This window comes from Spodoptera frugiperda, chromosome 10 (genome assembly GCF_023101765.2).
Source record: "Spodoptera frugiperda isolate SF20-4 chromosome 10, AGI-APGP_CSIRO_Sfru_2.0, whole genome shotgun sequence".
Lineage (NCBI taxonomy): Eukaryota > Metazoa > Arthropoda > Insecta > Lepidoptera > Noctuidae > Spodoptera > Spodoptera frugiperda.
In genome coordinates this window covers 6747807-6768282 of record NC_064221.1, presented here as the reverse complement: position 1 = coordinate 6768282, position 20476 = coordinate 6747807, and the positions used below count along the sequence as shown (strand labels likewise).

The 20476-nt window shown below is 33.6% G+C and overlaps 1 protein-coding gene across 1 annotated transcript in view; it reads left to right on the top strand.

The window, feature by feature from the left end:
- Positions 1–3338: 3338 nt before the first annotated feature.
- Positions 3339–20476, top strand: part of LOC118277493 (facilitated trehalose transporter Tret1) — a 33575-nt gene continuing 16437 nt past the window's right edge. The window contains exons 1-2 of the mRNA XM_035596318.2: positions 3339–3626; positions 18253–18482. Of these exons, the coding sequence (XP_035452211.1) occupies positions 3554–3626; positions 18253–18482 (303 nt within the window). The 5' untranslated portion in view covers positions 3339–3553. The remainder of the gene's footprint in view (positions 3627–18252; positions 18483–20476) is intronic.

Below are 20476 nucleotides of genomic sequence, written 5' to 3'. Positions count from 1 at the left end.
CAGACGTCTCCCTAGGGATGAGCCGTAACAGGAGTTGTACCGTGGGAGCTACGAAGCAGGTCTAATTAGAAGACTCTGTGCCCCTTATAGCTGCAGAGTGTGGCCACTGGGGTGATTTTAGTGAGGTAAAAATCCTACACCCCCAAGTCTTTCTATCCAAAAAGCTAAACGCCTTTTGATGGTAATAGAAAAAGGTATCATAGCCGAGATCTCACACTTTTAACCACTCCAGTAATGAGTCATTTTTTTGGAGTGTCAGACTCTTACTGACTAAAAACCACCCTGTTCCTTCTGCTTTTCGAGCCGGAGCCCCGGTAAACCCGCTAGGTATTCCGCAGCTCCGGTCCACTAATGAGTCTAGGTATACTATTTTACCAGTTACAACTGGATATATCACGATATCTGCATGAGGTCACATAACCCTATAATTGATGCGTCTCGATTCACCACTAGTGTGTAGTCACGGCACACACGTGAGAATTCTTTTTGGGCAAATTATTGTGACATTTTTTTGTTACGTAAATAATGAATTATTGTGACTATGTTATCATTCATAAGACGTGTGATATTGGTGCTTACTTTGTGTTGTTATTGTTGTATTTCTATCTCTAATCGACAGTAAACACGATGTGACGAAAGTAAGGGCTTTTCTTGAGGGGGGGGGGGGGATTTATCCAATGACTGCTCCCACCTCGGGTGAGGCGAGAAGAAGTGTCAGTCTTACTGACTAAAAGTCACAACGCTCCTACTCTTGCTTTTCAAGCCGGATCCCCGGTAACCCGCTACATAGTCCGCAGCTATCTATTCGGAAGCAGATCGGTTGCTTATGGGCAGACGTGCTCCACCGTAGGCCGCATAATCACTTATCATCAAGCGAGATAGCAGCCAAACGTCGACCCATCAAATGTAAAAATAGAATGTTTTGCTCCACTTGGTGGGGGTACTGCCGTGTCCCCAGATAAGTAGGTACCTAAGCACAACATTATCGTTAAATAGGTATATTGCATACCTGCTTTATCAACTTATTAAATTCACATACGCCTATTTGTTCCAATAACATTCCGCTAATTTCATTCACAGTTAGTATTTTCTAGTTAAAACGAAAGTATTTTAATTAAATTTATATCTATAGCTAATCGGTTTGAAATAACTCAACAATAAATAGCACTAGCTTGTATAATCATTCGATTATACGGTGACTTTATATACTAACATATACAAGACATAAAGAAATTTTGAAGTACTTAAACATGTATTTCAATCAAAGATCCCTTCCTTGTCTCCGCACGACCCTTGTACTTGTATGTATGCAAACACACCCGCGATACAGGAGAAAATCCTAGAGTGGGGGAACATATTATTGTTTTAAAAGAAAAAAGGAAAATACTGGACTATAAGCCTCCTTAACATAAAAAGGATTTGCTAACTGTAAACTTAGCGGGTTTACCCGGATTCCAGCTCGAAAAGCAGAAGAAGAAACGAGGTGGTTTGTAGTCAGCAAAAGTCTGACACTCCTTCTCGCTTCTCCCAAAGCGGGAGAAAGCATTGGATGATTTTTCCCTCCTTAATAAAAGGTTGTCTTAAGCAAATACTTTTTGACTCCTTATTAAACCCTTATGATCCCATAAAAGTACAAATTCATTAACGGTCATGACAAATAGGAAGTGCTGACGACAATAATCGACATTCACAGTTCTTTCGACCAATAGATATATGCTAGTACTAGCTACTTCCACGCGGTTTCACCAGCTCTTCTCGGTTCCTATTGATCGTAGCGTGATGATTTATAGCCTATAACCTTCCCCGATAAATGCTCTATCCAACACAAAAATTTAAATCGGACCAGAAGTTCCTGAGATTAGCACGTTCAAACAAACAATCAAACAAACTCTTCAGCTTTATAATATTAGTATAGATGCTACAAATACTTATCACGTCACTACCTATGCTGCTAACACAGGCACCTACGTCATTCAGCCCGCATTTAGCCATTCACATCGCCATGTTATAATTTCAAACTATCTAAGAAAGGATTGTAACACACAAAACATCTTATCAATTTCGGTGCAGCCGTTTAGAAGTTCTGTAGTGACACACGTACAGAAATAGATAAAGATTCGTGACAGATGCAGGTGCACATCAAATTGTACTTACAATCTACCAAATATAAATTAGACTTTATTGTGTTGCAATGAAATAGAAAATCGATTGAAGAAATTTGACAATTGAGGATAGCATAATGTGCTGTACGTTAATACAGCACATTTTTGTATTTTTTACACGCGTTTGTTTGACATTGAACTCTTAAACGGCTGCACCAATTTCGATGACCAACATTCAACTAAACACTTGCAATTTACGAAATTAAAACAAATACCAACCTATTTCAGTTAACCTTAGCCCCAGTTACACCTGTGCCTACATTATTAGGAATTAGGAAAAAATCACGTAATTCGGATAAGTGGTTCTCAAGTTATTAGCGCAATAACGGACCGTCAGACAGAGTGACGTCGAATTAAGAAAGAACAGCATTATTGATGTACAAAATGGTAATTTTATTTACAAATTAATTAAGTTGCGCATTCGATACACGTGACAACTTGATTTAAACTCATTTAAAACCAACAAAAACGTCTCAAGGATGGATAAAAAGAGATTCCCATACTTATTCTACTTAAATTAGCATTATAATTCTGAATAAAAATATTTACATAAACATCAATAAAACTTGAAATCGTAATTAGTTGAGCAAGGTTGCCGTTTTGCATCACGAAACTTGGGACATTTAACCAGGTACCTATGTAGAATCTGCATTGCTATAAATAGGAATCTCGTATACAAACTTGTATGCCAAAGTAGGTTACTAGCATAATAATAGGTAATATTTATCTTTCCCTATACCGAATAATACGGTAGTTTTCTACTAGTCAAATTCAATACTTTTATCGAAATGTCAAAAACGTTACTTTTTTAAGAATTTTGTAGGAGATCGCAACTTATGACGTCATATTTTTTGTGCGTCAAATAGCATACTCAATTTCTAAAATTAGCTAGATAAATTATAAAAATAAGTATAATCATCAAATTAATGAATAAAACTTGGTACGATTATTTTGGGATATTTTATTTTATTGAAATGTCAAAATAATTTATTTTTGACCTAGGAAACCACCCAATTGGTAAAAAAATAATTTAGCCATTCATTGATTATAATAATTACAATAAGAATTAAAAAAAAACAATACACAAGAACCACAGATTCAACAATGAATGCCATTACCCGCCAAAACATTATTGTAATTTTTTTTAGCTAAATAAATGACGAAAGTAATACGTAGTATTTAAGTATTTTATTATCAATTTTTACGTTCCGAAATTGAAAAAAATAAATGTATCACGTTCTAGTTTAGACGTATCGTTGTAAAACTTGTAAATAAACGATTGATTTGTTGTGAATGCGATCGCACACAGTTGGCAGTTCGTTTGAAGCCACGGTCGTGCTTGGCTGTATGCGTTTCACTTGTGTCGGTGGTCGGTCAGTGTTTTTAAAAAAATGAATTTCTTAATAACGAAATTAAAATGGACGAAAGGAACGCGGATAACACAATATGTATTTGCAATTATTAGTGAGTACTTTTAATTTGTTTTAATCTGTGGTATTTTCCCGCTGTTTTTATTTTACTTATTATCTCTTGAATTTTTATTTTCGCTAATCATAAATTATTTTGGATACTTCAAGAATAAAATTTTATCTGTAGGTACTATTGTTATAATTTGGTGTATTTATGCAACAAAATTACTGGTTTTTGTACGTTATAAATATCTACCTCTAATTATATTAGTCATGTAGGTAAACGAACTTGTAGAAAACAAAAACTGTTTTTGATAGAACTTCTTAGTAAGAAATTAACTGTTGCATTTTAATTAAAATAAAGTAAAATGTCTACATTAAAGGATTGACTAGCAAAAATACTTTAAAGTTATTAGTTAAATTTAATCGATTCATCGATGGATATATTTTAAATTAAATATATTGAGCACGTTCAACATTTCCTAAGACTTTTTATTTAGGGAACTTTACTTTCAAAAAATCATTTATATACCAAATAGTGCTATATAAAGGAAAATACCTATACCTATTTACGTGGCGAAAAATCAGTGCATGTGTATGTCTTAATCCTCTTATTTATAAAGCCTCCTCATTCAAAACAATTACCTAGGTAATGTCATATATCTGTGACTCATCTATAATTTTAAACCAACATTTAAAAAAGTAGATGACATTTTATTTCAACCTACAATTTATTTATTTAATGGAAAACCAACAGCGGTGCATGGCAAACAAATAGTGGCAGAATATAATAGTAATGCTTAGACGCTGCACGATCAAAATTCACAAAGTTGTGGGTAATACATAAATCCCTATTAATGTTCGTATTGATGACAACATCTGTTTAGTATTCTTTTAAAGTAAAATAATAAATCTAAGTCTGCTTAAATGTCAACTGAATTTAAATCTTGATGCTATTTGGATAAAACTTAAATCGTAGATTTAGGTATATTTGGATAAAACTTAAATCTTAGTTTTATAGTTAGATACTATTTTAAAAACGTGCAGAAAATTTTTAAGGGTCTCACCAATGTCTAATTAATTAATGATATGCGTTTGAAACCGATGGATAATTTGACGTATTTTCAATACTAAAAACAATACAAACTAAGTCACAAGTCTTAGAAGTAAAAATATATATTTCAATTGGATAGTTATCAGTTAATTAGTCAGAAGCGTAGGTGCTTTACATCCATGATTTGCCTGTACTTCGATGTTATTAAACACTTTTACATACATTACCCACTATCCACAACTCAATTTTGGTATCTAATCTAGACAATTTGGAAGTCCATGAAGGAAATGTATGTCCTAAAGATCAAACTCAAGTTTGATATTAAGACGTTCAAATCACGTTGTTTAAATAAATTGTTAATTTTATGTTTGACAATAGAAAAAAAATAAAGGAACCCGTTACTATACGATACGATAGTGTCATTAGAAAAACTTGTAAATAAATTAAATTTTCTAATATATCGATTACTGTGTTTATTCGTTTGTAATTCGGGTGTGTACAACAAAGATTAAACATTATTTTCTTTATTTATATAATTGCTGTAACATCTGTTGCAAAAACAAAGTATATTTTGTATTAAAAGGAGCCCGTTTTCTTTTGAATCTTAAGATTTAAAATATTATGTAAACAATGTAAAATACACCTGGTTACACGTTCTATGGTCAACGAATGTATGTTCAGATATTTTATAATAACAATAAAATATTTATCGTAAGAAACAGTTAAACGCAAGGACAATATCTTGAATGAAGAAATTCTAGTAGTAAAGATTTAAATAAAAAATAGTAAAGATTTAAGAATTTATAGACTAAAACTATTTTTGTGATTGCTTCGTTTTCCGAATATCCGATCTTAATCAGAAATCTGTGGATCGATCTCGATATACCTACCTGAATTAAATAGTCGATATCAGTTTTTGAAAGAAATGCTGTGTATGTATACGTAGGTTATGTCTTCGAGTCTAGTTTCGTAGCTAGCCAAAGTATTTTCGGCTAACTTTAAGCATATGACAAAAGGGGTTGACTTTCTTGACTTTTGATTGGGCAAATATCACTGTCATAAGTAGATTTCCACTAAACGAACTCCGCGCGCGCCTCAAAAAGCTATCCGACCACCATAGATTGGGTCCAGTTGGGCTGATGCCTGACCCGGAGCTGCGGACTACCAAACGGGTTTACCGGGGCTCCAGTCTGAAATATATACCTTTTTTTAAAGGGGGAAATCATCCAATGGGTGCTCCCGCCTTGGGCGAAGCGAGAGGGAGTGTCAGACTCTTACTGACTAAAAACCACCCCGTTCCTACTCCTGCTTTTCAGGCCAGAGCCCCGGTAAACCCGCTAGCTAGTCCGCAGCTCCAGATCAGAATACCATACCTAGATGGCTAGTTCTGTTAAACAAAATTCGTCATGCAACATATTATTATAGTTAATTACACATTAAAATAATAACTACGGTACTTACTCGCGTTTAAATGACACATTAGTAGTCGTAAAAAGTACATAAATACGACGTACGGAATAACATAAATAAAATTAAGTATAGTTTTTGTCTAAGAATCTCATTAAATATTGTTATTACTAAATATTTTAAGATTTATTTCCTTATTCATCTAAAACTTTGTAATCTTTCCACCTATATTGACTACGTAGGAGGTCATAGGTTCGATGTCCGGGTCGTGCAAGGTTTTTCTATTATGACATTCTTAATTAAGATAGATGGGTTTGGTATGGAAATCAGTTTGCTCCTATTAAAGTGGAGTTAAAATCGTAACTGCGAAATAACACTGCAAGTGTGTATAATTATTATATTCTCTTTTACGTTTTGACCAATATCATATAATTCCTAGTCCCCTTTTCATAACAATTAAGAACTGCTTAATAGAAGAGAGGCATAGTACGAGTTTGTTTTACGTTTAACGAAATCGCAACGAGACCGCGTTCGGCGCTTTGATTGGCCGGTTTGGTAGTGTAGGAAACTGAAAATACTTAATAGTAAAGCCTCAGATTTAGATTCCCAGATCCATTGGTATACTCAATTCATTTTATACAATCCTGAGCATACCATGGTACTGACAATAAGTTCACCCTATTTCATAAAACCTATAAAATAACCAACAAAACCCTAGTTTAACATGTGCACCTCTACCTACTACGCGCAAAAACACAATATTACGCGATATTACAATACAAGTCCATAATTACCCCCATCCTGCAATCAGACCGTTCAAAACACTCAATTAACAGCAATTAAAATTGAACTCTGTTGCTGATAAACATAGCGACTCAAATTGCTTGAATAACGATCTTAGTTCAAGTTCAATGTAGAAGTTCATGGGCTGTATAAGGTCCTTACAATGCCATTTTGAACTTGCAATTTCCATTCCATTACTGTCCATTATGGAAAATGGATACCGGAACTTAAAGAAACCATTACCTTATTTGGAATCGTAGAATTAAATCAATTGATTCCTATGCAAATTGTCTAAGATTGAGGAAGGATTTTAAAACTATTATTTTGTTTATTGACTACGTCGTTGGTAATAAGTGCAAACCGAGGAAGAAGTATAGAGTTTTATTATATCGGCAATCATTTTGCAAATTATACCAAAAAATCTAACAGCATTCTGAGTGTCATTTAATGGTTACTTAACCCAGTCCTTAGCAATTGTTTTCTGTACAAAATCGTTACTTAGGAATAGTTTAAGTGATCATTAAATGTCTTTGGGTACGGCTGTTAAACGAATAACATAACCTAACTTTAATTTCAAAATGGTAGGCAGAAGAGCACCAATTGTATCGAGTCCAATGTCGTAATCGTAACATAGCATTTTTGTTTATGCAAATAGCACATTGATACCATTCAATATCTAACTTAACCAAAAAAGGGGTTTGAGTAACTTTGTATGGACTTGTGGCGTCATTTTTTTTTTCAGCGGCCACCAATAATTTTCATGTTACTTTGTTCTGCTGTGTTCATTACACATATATGTTCGATTATTTTTATCCTAAGTTATATCAAAGCTGAGATATTAGAGTTTGAAAAATTTAAAAATGTAGTCTCTATAAATACTTCAATTACCGTCCTGTATATAAAGAGCTATACTGGGTCAGTCAATGAAATGTCCAATGAAATGCCAAGTCGTTATAATTATCCACAAGTCCACGAGAGATTAGAAGCGTAAAAAGTAACACACAACAGTAAGGGACGAGCTGTTACTGTTACTGTTACTACACACCATCGGCCCATAGATAAAAGACATTGGGGGTCCGTTCGATTCATCTACTCAGTTCTAGTCACTGTATTTGAATTATTTTATTTAGCATTCCTAAAAAAATATGGCAGACACCCAAAAGAGTGCAATAACATTTAATAACTTCTTCGATTTCAATTACCAATATAAAACCAAATATCTCAGTTCCGATATGGTTTAGAGAAATATGGCCATAATAGCTTTTAATCGCTGTATTCTGTTCTTTCATAATATTTAAGATTCATTACTGGCCGCTCATCTTCAAAACGACGCCAACTTTACCCAAACCCCTTTAATCATAATCTTACTATAACTTTCGTGAGACATACTAAATTAATTATTATGTTACCGGCTTACTCACATAACTGTTTAACGAGGAACTCGACTAGTTTCAAGAAATGCTAGAGGCTCATATTCATGAGCAGCATTTGTCGCGCTGCTACTTTGCTGCTGCAGCGAGTAGCAACAGCATATGAGCCTCTAGCATGGCTTGAACCTAGTCGAGTTCGTCCTCAAACAGTTTCGTGAGTAAGCCGATATCATAATAATTAAATCATAATTATTATTATAACGCTAAGAAGTTCACACAAAAATATATATTGTCCTCTTTGTTTTGGTGCAAAAAGAATAGAAATTGTTTAAACAGTTGGTCTGTATTAGGTAACAACAGACTTTAACAATGTTACTTCAGACACAAAAAAAAATCGTATGTCATAAATCTCAGTTCTGACGTTTCAATAGGTTAAGTATTGAATTTGGCTGAACATTTGTCTTTTCTTATTTGCATTGTACATACCCACCAGAGATGTGCTATGCTACGTTGTTGCAGATGTTTGGCTTCCACCAATCATATTCATTGGTTACACACTGGTTAGCACTGGTGGAAACTGGCTCAGCTAAGCTATGTTTTTATATGGAAAGATGCGTGCTATGGTTGTGTGTTATGGATCCTACTATCGATACATCGTATACTCGAGCTGCTCTTCGTTGCACAGCTACTTTGCGGCGGCACATCTTCATAGCACAGCTATATAGCTTAGTATCAGTGGAAACGATCAGATAGTGTCACTACTTAGCTTATATCTTCGTAAGCGTAGCTACATAGCACATCTCTGATGAAAAAGCACCCTAATACTGTCAGCCAAATCCTAACGTGTAATCCTGAACAATCACTCTCAAAGCTGTATGTTTTCATATACCTTTCAGCAACCATAACAACGTATGACGTAACATTTGTTGATCACATGAAACGCATTTATTTTAACAAATTAATACATCTAAACAACTATATCAAAATAAGCGTATTAAATTGACAGATACGATGTTTAGGCGCTGATCTATCGAAACCTTGATATCTATACATTATTTCTGTCAAACTTGATCCTATATAAATCTGAGTTACGCATACCTGATTACTGGTAGATACTCAGTATAAGCGTATTAAATTGACAGATGACTGTATTTAGGCACTGATCTGTCGAAACCTTGAACTTGATCCCATATAAATCTGAGTCACACATACATACGAAGAAAATACGATAGAAAGAAGTTAAGCAGAGGTCTTACTGGTAGATACTCAACCGTATTTAGGTGATCTGTCTAACACCAGAAAAAAGAAGTTAGGCATAGGTCCTACATCCATTTAATACCCATCACCTTTAAGCTCATAATATTGACAATCAATCATATAAATCTTCAGACGATTACCCATACGGCTTAACCATGATACCCAATTCCTTATCACGATTTGAATCTCTAATGGCTTAAGATTTATTCCTATTACTTAGATAGTTATCTTACGCATAAATATTTGATCAATTGCCGGCTTAACTTTTGATAAACTGCGGATAACCGGTTAAATTTTGTTAATATTAGATAATTTAGGTTCTTTATCAATAAGATTGCTGGTTTCTTTAAAAAATAACATATTTTCAATCAAATGCAATGGGCATAGAAATAAAAGGAATATAACGACTTCCTCGCATTAAAAAGTATTAGATATTATTAATGGAATTTATCAAAATCCTTATTTAGGCATGCGTAAAAAGACATTTATTTCACATGCAAAAAAAAAAATGACATATATGTACAGTTTATGCAGAGATTAGACGCTGTATGCATTTTGCCTACGGTAAAATAGGACCGTTTCAGCATTTGCAAGACAGGGTCCTGCACAGGTATTCTACTGGCCTTAATGGACTCTTGGATGTGCAAGCAACCAGAACAATATAGTTAAAAAATACAATTTATATGCTCATGCTACTGAATTTGGAAACGTTTTTTAGATAAACAACCATTAAAGCTAAAACATACCTAAGCTTGATGAACAGATTGCTACAGATAATCCAGTCACAACAACACAGTAGATTTAAGAAATAACTAGTTACCTATGTCACTAAAATAAAAAGCGAAAATCTATTAATAAGACCCCGATTTCACAAACTAGGCCAGTAATTAACAGGTTTTGTTTTTATACAAATACAAATGTGTGTCCGTATCTCTTGGCGGAGCGTAGACTGTATTAATCTCGATATTCTGTCGCCCAATCTCCTATCAAGAGAAAGTCGTTAAAGATGCTTCTTTTTTAAACGAAATTCTTTACATTCTTCGTATAATGTCATCAATATGTAGTAGACAGTGGATTTTAATAAAAAAAAACAAAATGTCCGGGGTCATTGAACTTCGTATGACGTTGCAAAAGTCTTCTTAAAGTTTCTCTTTTGTGTTTAGAAATTTCTAGTTCCATCTTAATGTGGTCCACTTCTAGACGATATGCTAAAATTATTTTTTAATTATATGTATATGTGCATCACGTGTCTGTATCATTTCATTAGTTTTAAAAGCAACGTGATCGATTAATCGCCATATTATAATCGATTGGTCCTATATCATCATCATCATCACATCAACACCCTATTCAGTGGTCATTGCTGACCAAAGGCTTCTTTTCACACGGAGAAGATTTGAGCATTAAACACCACGTTTGTTCAATGCAGGTTGGCAATTTCAAACTTATAAATGGAAATTATAGGCCCCAGTTTCCTTATGATGTTTTCCTTCATCGTTTGTCAGTAGTATCCAAATAATCTTAGAAAGTACGTGTAACTCGGAAAAAGTCACATTAGTACTTGCCATTGTTAGGTTTCAAACCCGCATTTTCATGTATGAGAAGCTTGAAGCACCGGGTCACCACGACCCGACAAGTTGATACTATGCATTTTTTCATTGACAATATTGGCATTATTATAGTCAGTCATGTCACATAAAAGAAAACCTATAAGTTTATCAAAGTGAATTTCCACAAAAATATACTGCAGACCAGTACTTACTGATTTATATGATCCGGTCAATCAGAACGCAGAACAAACTCATAAAAGCAAGCTTCAAAGCAAACTCATACTAAACGTCATCTTTTGTGGCGAAAAAAACTAGCTACAAATACCTACCATTGTTAGGTACTCTCTTTAAAACAACAATGGTCGCCCAATTCATTCAATATTCTTATTTCTCTTAATAGAGAATAATGTTTATATTTTTGTGCCTTTATTGTATTATTAGTAGTTTGGTTTGGCTGCGTCTGATGCAACTGACGTGACCGATAGGACTCGAGAATTCAATGACCCAGTCTTCCAAAATCCAAGTGTTTTATTAATATTTTGCACTATGCTGGATGTATGGAAATAAGCATAATGACCCAATTTATACATATAACCAATAGGAATCAAGAACAAAGCGTATATTCGTTTTTCAATAGTCTAAAAGTTTAGGTCAAAGTTACCCCTTTTTTATTACAGGAGTAAATTAAGTGTCTAGCTTTTTTAAGAGAAAGACTAGGGAGTGTGGGATTTTTACCTCCCTAACACCCTGGTGGCCACGCTCAGCAGCTAAAAAGGACCACTGAGTCTTCTAATTAGACCTGCTTCGGACCCCCAAGGATCAAAGAACCCCGATTTTATGGCAATAATTTTTCCTTTTTCTGAGAGATTAGTTATGTTATCTTTATCACGTGTCCATTAAATCACTAACATGTAGTTCGTGATACCCAACAATTGTAGCCATCACAAAAGAGGTAATCACTAATTAATTTAACAACTTGTTCATTAATTTCTATTGGACTAATCGCATGGGAGAATTATGCACAGCTATTGCATTTTTGAACCCTAATTGAAGGGTATTAAAGAGCAATTTTGCATACAATTTGTCTATGATTTGGGCGCATTATAGGTGTTTAGTTGAAAGTAAATTGTATCTAATCGTAGGTGTGTGCTATTTCAACTATAAGTGTCTTCTATCAGGAAATAGATACGTATGAATAGCGTTTAACCGCTAGAAGAAAGAAGAATTCAAAAAATCTTAATCTGTTATATATCTGAGGGAAAATAATCAGCTTTTGCAATTACCAAATTTTAAATCAGTATTTACGAATAATTATAAATGAAGTTTTTCTCGATGTTTGACTAATTATATTACCTATTAATTGACATGGAACGCAGAACATACTCGTTACTGACGAAAAATTGCAATAAAAGTGTACCGTCTTAGTAATCCCTAAAAAAAAAACTACGCTAGACGAACTGAGCACGTGCAAAGCTCAAGCGGAGCCGTTCTTGGCTTCCTCGCTAGCAGTATCAAGTGTGGACGTACAACGATCACTGTCCTCGAACGTAGTTTTCCGCAGTGAGCTCGTGGCTTGAGGCGAATATTGTACATCCTTACCCAATTCTTCGAATACATAAGACTAGGATTTTTTTATTGTAATTCCATTGTGTTCTTCACAAAACCGACAACAGGTGGAACACAGCCAAACTCGAACAAAATGCTCGCAGCGCACTCATTCGAAGCTTGTAAGTCGGGTCACACTAGACGAATTGTGCATGCGTCGTGCTCGGCTCTCCTAGCATAGACCCATGTTAACAAACGTGATGTGATAATGATGAAAACATAAAAAAATAATTTAAAACAAAGTTTTGATACTTTATTACATACATTGCGATGTAATTTGTAATAGTAGCATTAACCTTCAAATTAAAAACTTTGTTCCCATTCATTATCGTTAACCTGCTGGTTACACCGGTATGAATGAGTGATGGCTGCAACTCATACTATATTTTATCGACTGCTTTTACCTGCAATGCTGGTAGAAATTGGTTCAACAACCATTTAATTCCCTTATTACACATACTTATTACATATTAAATATCCAATTATCCTGTTGAGGAATCGGGGATTGGGAAGGGGAGTAATTGGCACTACGGTAAACTCACCCACACAACGAAACACAACGCAAGCGTTTTCGCGTCGGTTTTCTGTGAGGCCGTGGTATCACTCCAGCTGAGCCGGCCCATTCGTACCGAAGCATGGCTCTTATCATGGCGCTAAGCAATTACACGTGTGGTACCACGTGAGGTTGTTTAAACCTTTAATAAAGTTTACATTTTTTGTCATACTTTGAATATTTTTTTATAAACTAGAACTAAACTACTATAGTATATGAATTACTTTTTTTTTAATGACTCGACCTTTACGACAAAAACTTCATACGTTTTTGTTAATATTTTTATAGAATGTCAATACTGATTTGCTAATAAGGCGACACGTGACTGACAAATCAAGATCGGGATGCAAAAAATTAATTGAATCAACATTATTTTAATATCTTCGAAAAAGCTTACTACCTAGTCCTAATTTGGTTAAACCTAACATAAAAATAAAACATACGCTTTTGATACTTGAATCAGTTTATTTTGATTTGGAAATGTCTAGATCGTATTCTGTTTTTGACTAAAACTACATAAAAGTAATGTCAAAAAATAAAAAATCGACCTTCATGTGCAGATTTTGGATTGACCAGTTATTCATTTCGACCGTAAAATATGTCTATATGTGTATATCTAAAAATCAATTACTGTTCGTTTAGTCTCGCTAAAACTCGAGAACAGCTGGACGATTTGGCTAATCTTGACTTATTTGTGGAAGTCCAGGGAAGGTTTGAAAGTAGATAAATAAAAATTGAGGTGGTAGGAAGCTAGCCGGGTCAGTTAGTAAAAAATAGAAAACATATTTTTTAACTATTGACTGTCCTTATCGACTACGTTTTTTATTAATTTAGAAATTTGTAATATAATTAGACTTCTACTGATAATAAATGTTCATATATACAGGCTTTAATTCATCATCCCATTCATTAATGTCCAGTTGCAACTACAAGTTTGCATCCGATCTGTCAGTTGGCACTTGGCACACAGCATTCCTAACTAGCTTTATTTTTAGCTTCCATAATAATCGCTCGATTCAAACAAGATGGGATTAAAATAGTATAAACTTAGAAGGACTTGACTCCCTTTTAAGTTAAAATAAACCTTATTTTGTGTGCACAACGATTCTATTTGTTTTAACGTGGTAACAGATAGCACATCGGCAAACCAGGTGCTTGTTTCAACTAGGCTGTATGCTAAAATACGTTTGCTACAGATTAAAAAGCAAATATACGAAGCTGTCAGTTGGAACTCCTTTGTTTTTCTCTGTGGTTTTATGAGAAAAAATCGTGTTGCAATATCTAATTATTCATGTAGGTAATTCTTGTTTTATTTTTTAATTAATTGTAGTAACTAATAGGTAGGTGAGTAGCTGTTTTTATATGTATAATGTTTTGAAGGTCTATTTTTGAGAGTTTTTTGGTGGCAGCTACAAACTGTTTTTGAACACATAAAATAAGATTATTATCGTAGATACGTTAGTAGGTATTTTGTTTTGCGAAACAATTTCCCAGGTACCTAGTATCTAGTGTTTTTTTATGTATTTTTAATGGTAAAACCATGTATTTTGAAACAAATTAAGAGTAACAATAGTTGGTGAAATGTAAAAAGTTACATAAAATATTACTATCTAGTTCTGTGTCCTTATTCCAAGGAATAAAAATTAAATCTTTTCGTCTCATTCAACGTATTCTATATGCACTTGGGATGAGTAAACCTACAAGGGTTCATTCATTCTAAACAAAAATAAAACGCAGAATTGCAATAAGCCCAGTGGCTTAATTTCCTAGAGTTGACTGACTGTGTTCAAATCTAGAAAATTCTTCTACGTTATCATAACAAAGATCAGCATTGAACTTGGACTTGCTTGTACAGAAATACATACATAGGTAGGTACTTATACCTAGTTAGATCATATACATAAAAGATTTATAGACAATGTAGTAAGTGTGTATCAACGTGCATACATTTCCTGTGGTAGGGCAAGTGACCCGGTTGTGGCCACCGACCCCTTTGTGGCCATTTGGATCTTCAAATATTTATAACTAAGGCATGGACAAATAAATTACTCTGTGATATACAGTATTTAAAATATTGAATATTGGAGACACTGATACCGTTGGCAGCTTTGATGTGTCAAACTTCACTTCGATGCAACAAGTCATTCTTTTTAGTTGAGGGTGAAATTGTTAAGATCTTAACAAAAAGGCTAAGGCGAGCAGGTGAGGATTTGGTTTTTATTTTTTTAATCTATGCTTATTGTTTGGATGTTTATGTTAATACTACATGAAGAATATATTGTCTAAGTGAAACTAAAGTTATTTTGTCGCCATATGTTTCTGAAGTGCGGTTATTAGAAGGTGGCCACTAATGGAGACAAAATTATGAATTTCTCCATCTTTGGCCACATGGCTGATGCAAAACTAATGTACATAGACACCTGACTTCTTCCCCTTTATTTTATCGTGGCTTTTTTTCCTTGGCTTTACATATCAACAAATACATATTTTTCATTTTCAGAGATGCAATAAATTGCCTTCACACAAAGGGCAGGTCAGTTTACTTTGCAGCTTTTACCAACGTCATATAATTGTTGATCTCTTTATTTGTAAGTTAAATTCAAGTGAAGTAATAATATTTCATATTTTCCAAACTAAATAAAAACCATTGTTTGTAAAATGTCCAATTTAATTAATAAATTTTGATTACTTTTATTGTATTTTTTGATGGCCAGAACTGGCACAAGACCGTGGCCACAAATGGCACGAATCTGGCCAAAAATGGCACAAACTGCCTTTTTTTTTTCTTTCTTATACAGTTATTTTTCTATTGGACGTTCTTTAAAAAAAGGGTTTTCTTAGGCAAGGTTAATACATGTTAAATTACTTTTTACAAGAAATATGTTCGTGATAACAAAAACTATAAGTTAAGAAAGCCTCAAAGTCGACAAAATTCTTAAAGTGGCCACAACCGGGTCACTGACGATATATAGGAAACATAACATTGTAAGTATTTAATCAAACAGATCATTTAAAAAAAATCCGTCTTGGTTGTCTGGAAGAAATCGCCGTTTGTGATGAGACCACCCACTGAACTCAAATTACTAGATATTACAATGTAATATTATTTAATGTATGTGTCCAATAAAGTATAAAAAGTGATAATTAGGGCTGTTTTTAAACCTTTTAGAAATACATAACAACGTCCACAAAATATTAATATCTGACGAGTAAGTATTAATATAGGTAGAAATTTTGAATAGGAGTGATAATTAAATCTCGCCGTAGTTTGCCTGAGTAGGTTCTATTTCCCGATGTTCCTTATGAATGTGTCGAAATTACTATTTAAATCTTAGAAAGAAAGAAAAAGCATTTATTTTACTCTTTCTTAAGAACCTCGTCATTAACGTACACGTTTCAGGTTAAATAATATTTAGCAAAATCTGTTTAGCTGTTCTCGAGATTTGCGCTTAGCAACCAACACATTCAGTGATTTATTTCTATAAAAATAAATTATACTTTGTGACTAATATTATTTGATATTTATTTAATTTTCGTAATATCAAACATCTTTAATTCTTGATTTATATAGTTGCAGTGTCGAAATTAAACAATTAACCTATTACTGTATGTATAAATAGATAGGTAGAGGATTATGTAACTTATGTATCTATTTATAAGGTTCTATATAAACAAAACTCAGGTACAGGTCAGATGCGATAATAAAAAGAAATGCGCAGAAGTTCAGAACAAATTCTCAAAAGCTCAAATAGATCACGTCAATTGAATAAGGAGAATGCAACCATTAAAAAAAACAGTTGGTATAAAAAATCATTGATGTAGTACGACTGTAATGTATTTGTAACCGATTTAAACCGATTTCAAACAAAATACAGAAACGTTTTTCATATTAAAACAAACAAAATAATAAAACTGTTGAAATCAAATATATTGTGGTATTTGGTTCCCTGAATTATTTTTGTCTTGTTCAGACTTTTTTATATATTCCTTACCATTGTTCTCAATAGAGGCTGTGTGCAAGCAAATTAAAAGTATTCTGTAAAAATATTACCTTTATTTAAGATATGATAAATAATGTAGACCTTAAAACGAAAAAATAAACTAAAACTTATTAAAATGACAAATAAAATAGTAAATACGTGAAGCGAAAAAATAAACTAAAAATTTATTAAAAATATTAGTTCTTCAAAGTCAATAAAAGTGTGATGTGAACCTTTTGCTATTTTTTTTCTACAATAACCATGTGCAACCTTGCGTGACCTTCTACGTTGAAACTGATTTGAATTCTAGTTCCATTCATAATAAAATAAACAACTATTTTATTGTTTATATGTTTTTTTATACAAATAAAAATAAACTTTACCTTTACCTGTAAAAGATTAATTTTGCTTTATTTTGGTCACATATTTGAATAACAAAACTATTAGCTATGACGCATCTTAGATGCATAGTTCGGTATTTTATTACCATAATAATATTAGTTATTCACCGCAGTTTATTTCACTTTTCATTAAGGTTTATTTTATGCCCTCAAAATGTGGGTCTATTAACGACCTTATTAAAAACAACATAAGTATGACATTGCTGTGTTTGTGAACTTCCAAATTGATTATCATCATCATAATTTTTATTTATTTATTTAATCCTTAATGTACACAATGCAATAAAATAGTGGTACATAATCATTGTATCGGTCACATGACGTTCTGGTAAACGGCACGGACAGGGCACGGCGTTTTTTGCAGTGATCTCTGTTTCTCCTATGTACCTGAACCATTTGATTCTAAACTACAATTTCCGTCTGAACTTTCCTTAACATCCCTTCGTTCTATGTAATATTAGCAACTACACATTGGACAGAGACCAGGCAGCAGCGGCTGTCTCTCCGATAAAACAGAACCTTTTCATTCTAAACTACAATATCCGACTGGACTTACTTTACCATCCCTTCGTTCTATGTAATATTGGCAATGCTCTATTGTATCTACCTGACCACTATTCACCTATTCCATTACTCCACCAACCATCTCCACTTCCAGCGCCAGAATATATTTATCAGTATTCATTTTGTCTAACATATTGTTTTCTCTTTTCTCCCTTAGTTACAATTCCGCTGCTAAGCTTCGGTATGGTGCAAGGCTGGTTATCGCCCATGATATCAGTGCTGCAGTCTGATGATGGACCTTCACCGAAACCCTACACCAGCTCCGATATCTCCTGGATGGCCTCAGTCACCTACATCACCGCCATCATCTTTGGAGCCCCCATGGGCTATCTCACCGACAGATTTGGAAGAAAACTGATGACCCTAGTCACAACTCTGTCTTTAATTGTAAGTGGACCTTTTTATTATATTTTGAGTCATTTCACTAAATGATAAATGATATTTATTTTTGCAAATAGGTTACAATGTAACTCTTTTACACGTTAATTTCTTAAATAACTAGATGAGGCCGGCATTTCCTATCGGACTACTAGAGAAGAAATGCCGAAACAAACTCAAGAGTTATACACACACACTATTTATAATTCATAGGTTTAGTGGTTAATTTATAATGGCATGTTGTCCGTCAAAAAGCCTTCTTTTCTCTTTTTACACACATCAAAAACGCTATAAGCTACATTTTATTCATCAACATCAACAGCCTATAAGTGGCCACTGCTGACGAAAAGCTTCTCATCGTACGAAGAAGTTAGAGTGTTAATCACCATGCTCGTACAATGTTATGATCTACTAAATATTCTACATAATCTGTACTACAACTACGGCAAACGCTTTTACATGGAGGAGGCTCAAATCAGCAATTGACAGTCGCGAGCATCTTCTATGGTGACAGAGACACTTTGTGACGTACAAAACATGAACTAATACCGTTTCTCACAAAAGTTCATACGATATAACTCAAAAACGAGCCTTAAATCGCATAAAATACGCGTCTAATAACCGCCGAATCGAATCCATAATTCATAAAAGCCAACCATAATATGACGGGCTACTAGTTCACCTTGACAAATTCCTAATTACAAGATTATGGACTAGCCCGCTTTATCAGTCATACTCACAGTTTAATTCACTATGCACTGATAAGGGTGCACGGTTAATGAAATAAAATTATACGGTTTCCGATAAAAGTCGTGTTAGCATTACAAACCTGTTAATTTGTTCATGGTGATTATTAATTGGCAAGTAAATATTTGTGGTATTAGTAACCTCACATATTAGACCAGTGCCATATTATATTATACTAGCGGACCCGACAGACGTTGTCCTGTCTACACGTCTTTAATTTGAAAATTTAAAAATTAATTAAAATCACATTGTCCAGCGGACAAAATTGTGAATCTAAACCATTCACAGATCCCCTTGAACACACACAAAAAATTTCATCAAAATAGGTCCAGTCGCTTAAGAGAAGTTACATACACACTTACAGAAGAATTATACATATATATAAAGATATATCGTGTTTTCAGAACGCATTTAAAAATGCGTATAGCCAATACGCATTTTTCAGTAGTAGAGCTTTGACTAGCTAGCGGGTTTACCAAAGCTCCGGTTCGAAAAAAGGAATAGAAACGGCTTTAGTCACTAAGAGCCTGACACTCTCTCTCGCCTCACCCAAAGGTGGAGAAGTTATTAGATGATCCTCAAAAAAATAGAATTGTATGGTCATAGGATGACCTATACAACAAAAAAGTTGTTCTAGAAAGAAAAATAAGACATCACAACACCTCAGTTTACGTATTAATAAAACAGACGAGTTGCATAATATTCTATTCATAAAAAAAATGCCTTCATGCATAAAAAAGGGGTGACGTTCTATTAATTTACGTAGTAGGTATGAAGCGTAAAATGTAATTTTGCGAATCAAAATAATATATTCAAGTTAGTATACTTTTATTAATAACGAACTTGGTTTTTCCACTAACATCCACGAGTTGTTTAATAATTAAATACTATGAAGGATAAATAACCAAAAATAAAATAATTATATGCTAGAACAAAATCGACTGCGCATTTAGCAGCTAAAGAGCATTCTAGATGCAACTATTAGGTTTAGAAAGTTTTTTTATTAGAAATTACTGTTGTTTTTACCCGACTGCGCCAGAAGGAGGGTTATGTTTTTCGAGAGTATAGAGACTTTGTTTTGTAAATATTCAAATATATTAATTAGTCTTTATCTGCATATCCCTCAATAGTTTTATATGGACCTGCATCCAAAGGCTTGCTGGGACCTTCATCATTAAATTCCATAGGTTGCAACAAATAATGGACAGCTATTAGTATATCTAATACCAAAAATAACATTAAAATGTTACTTAACA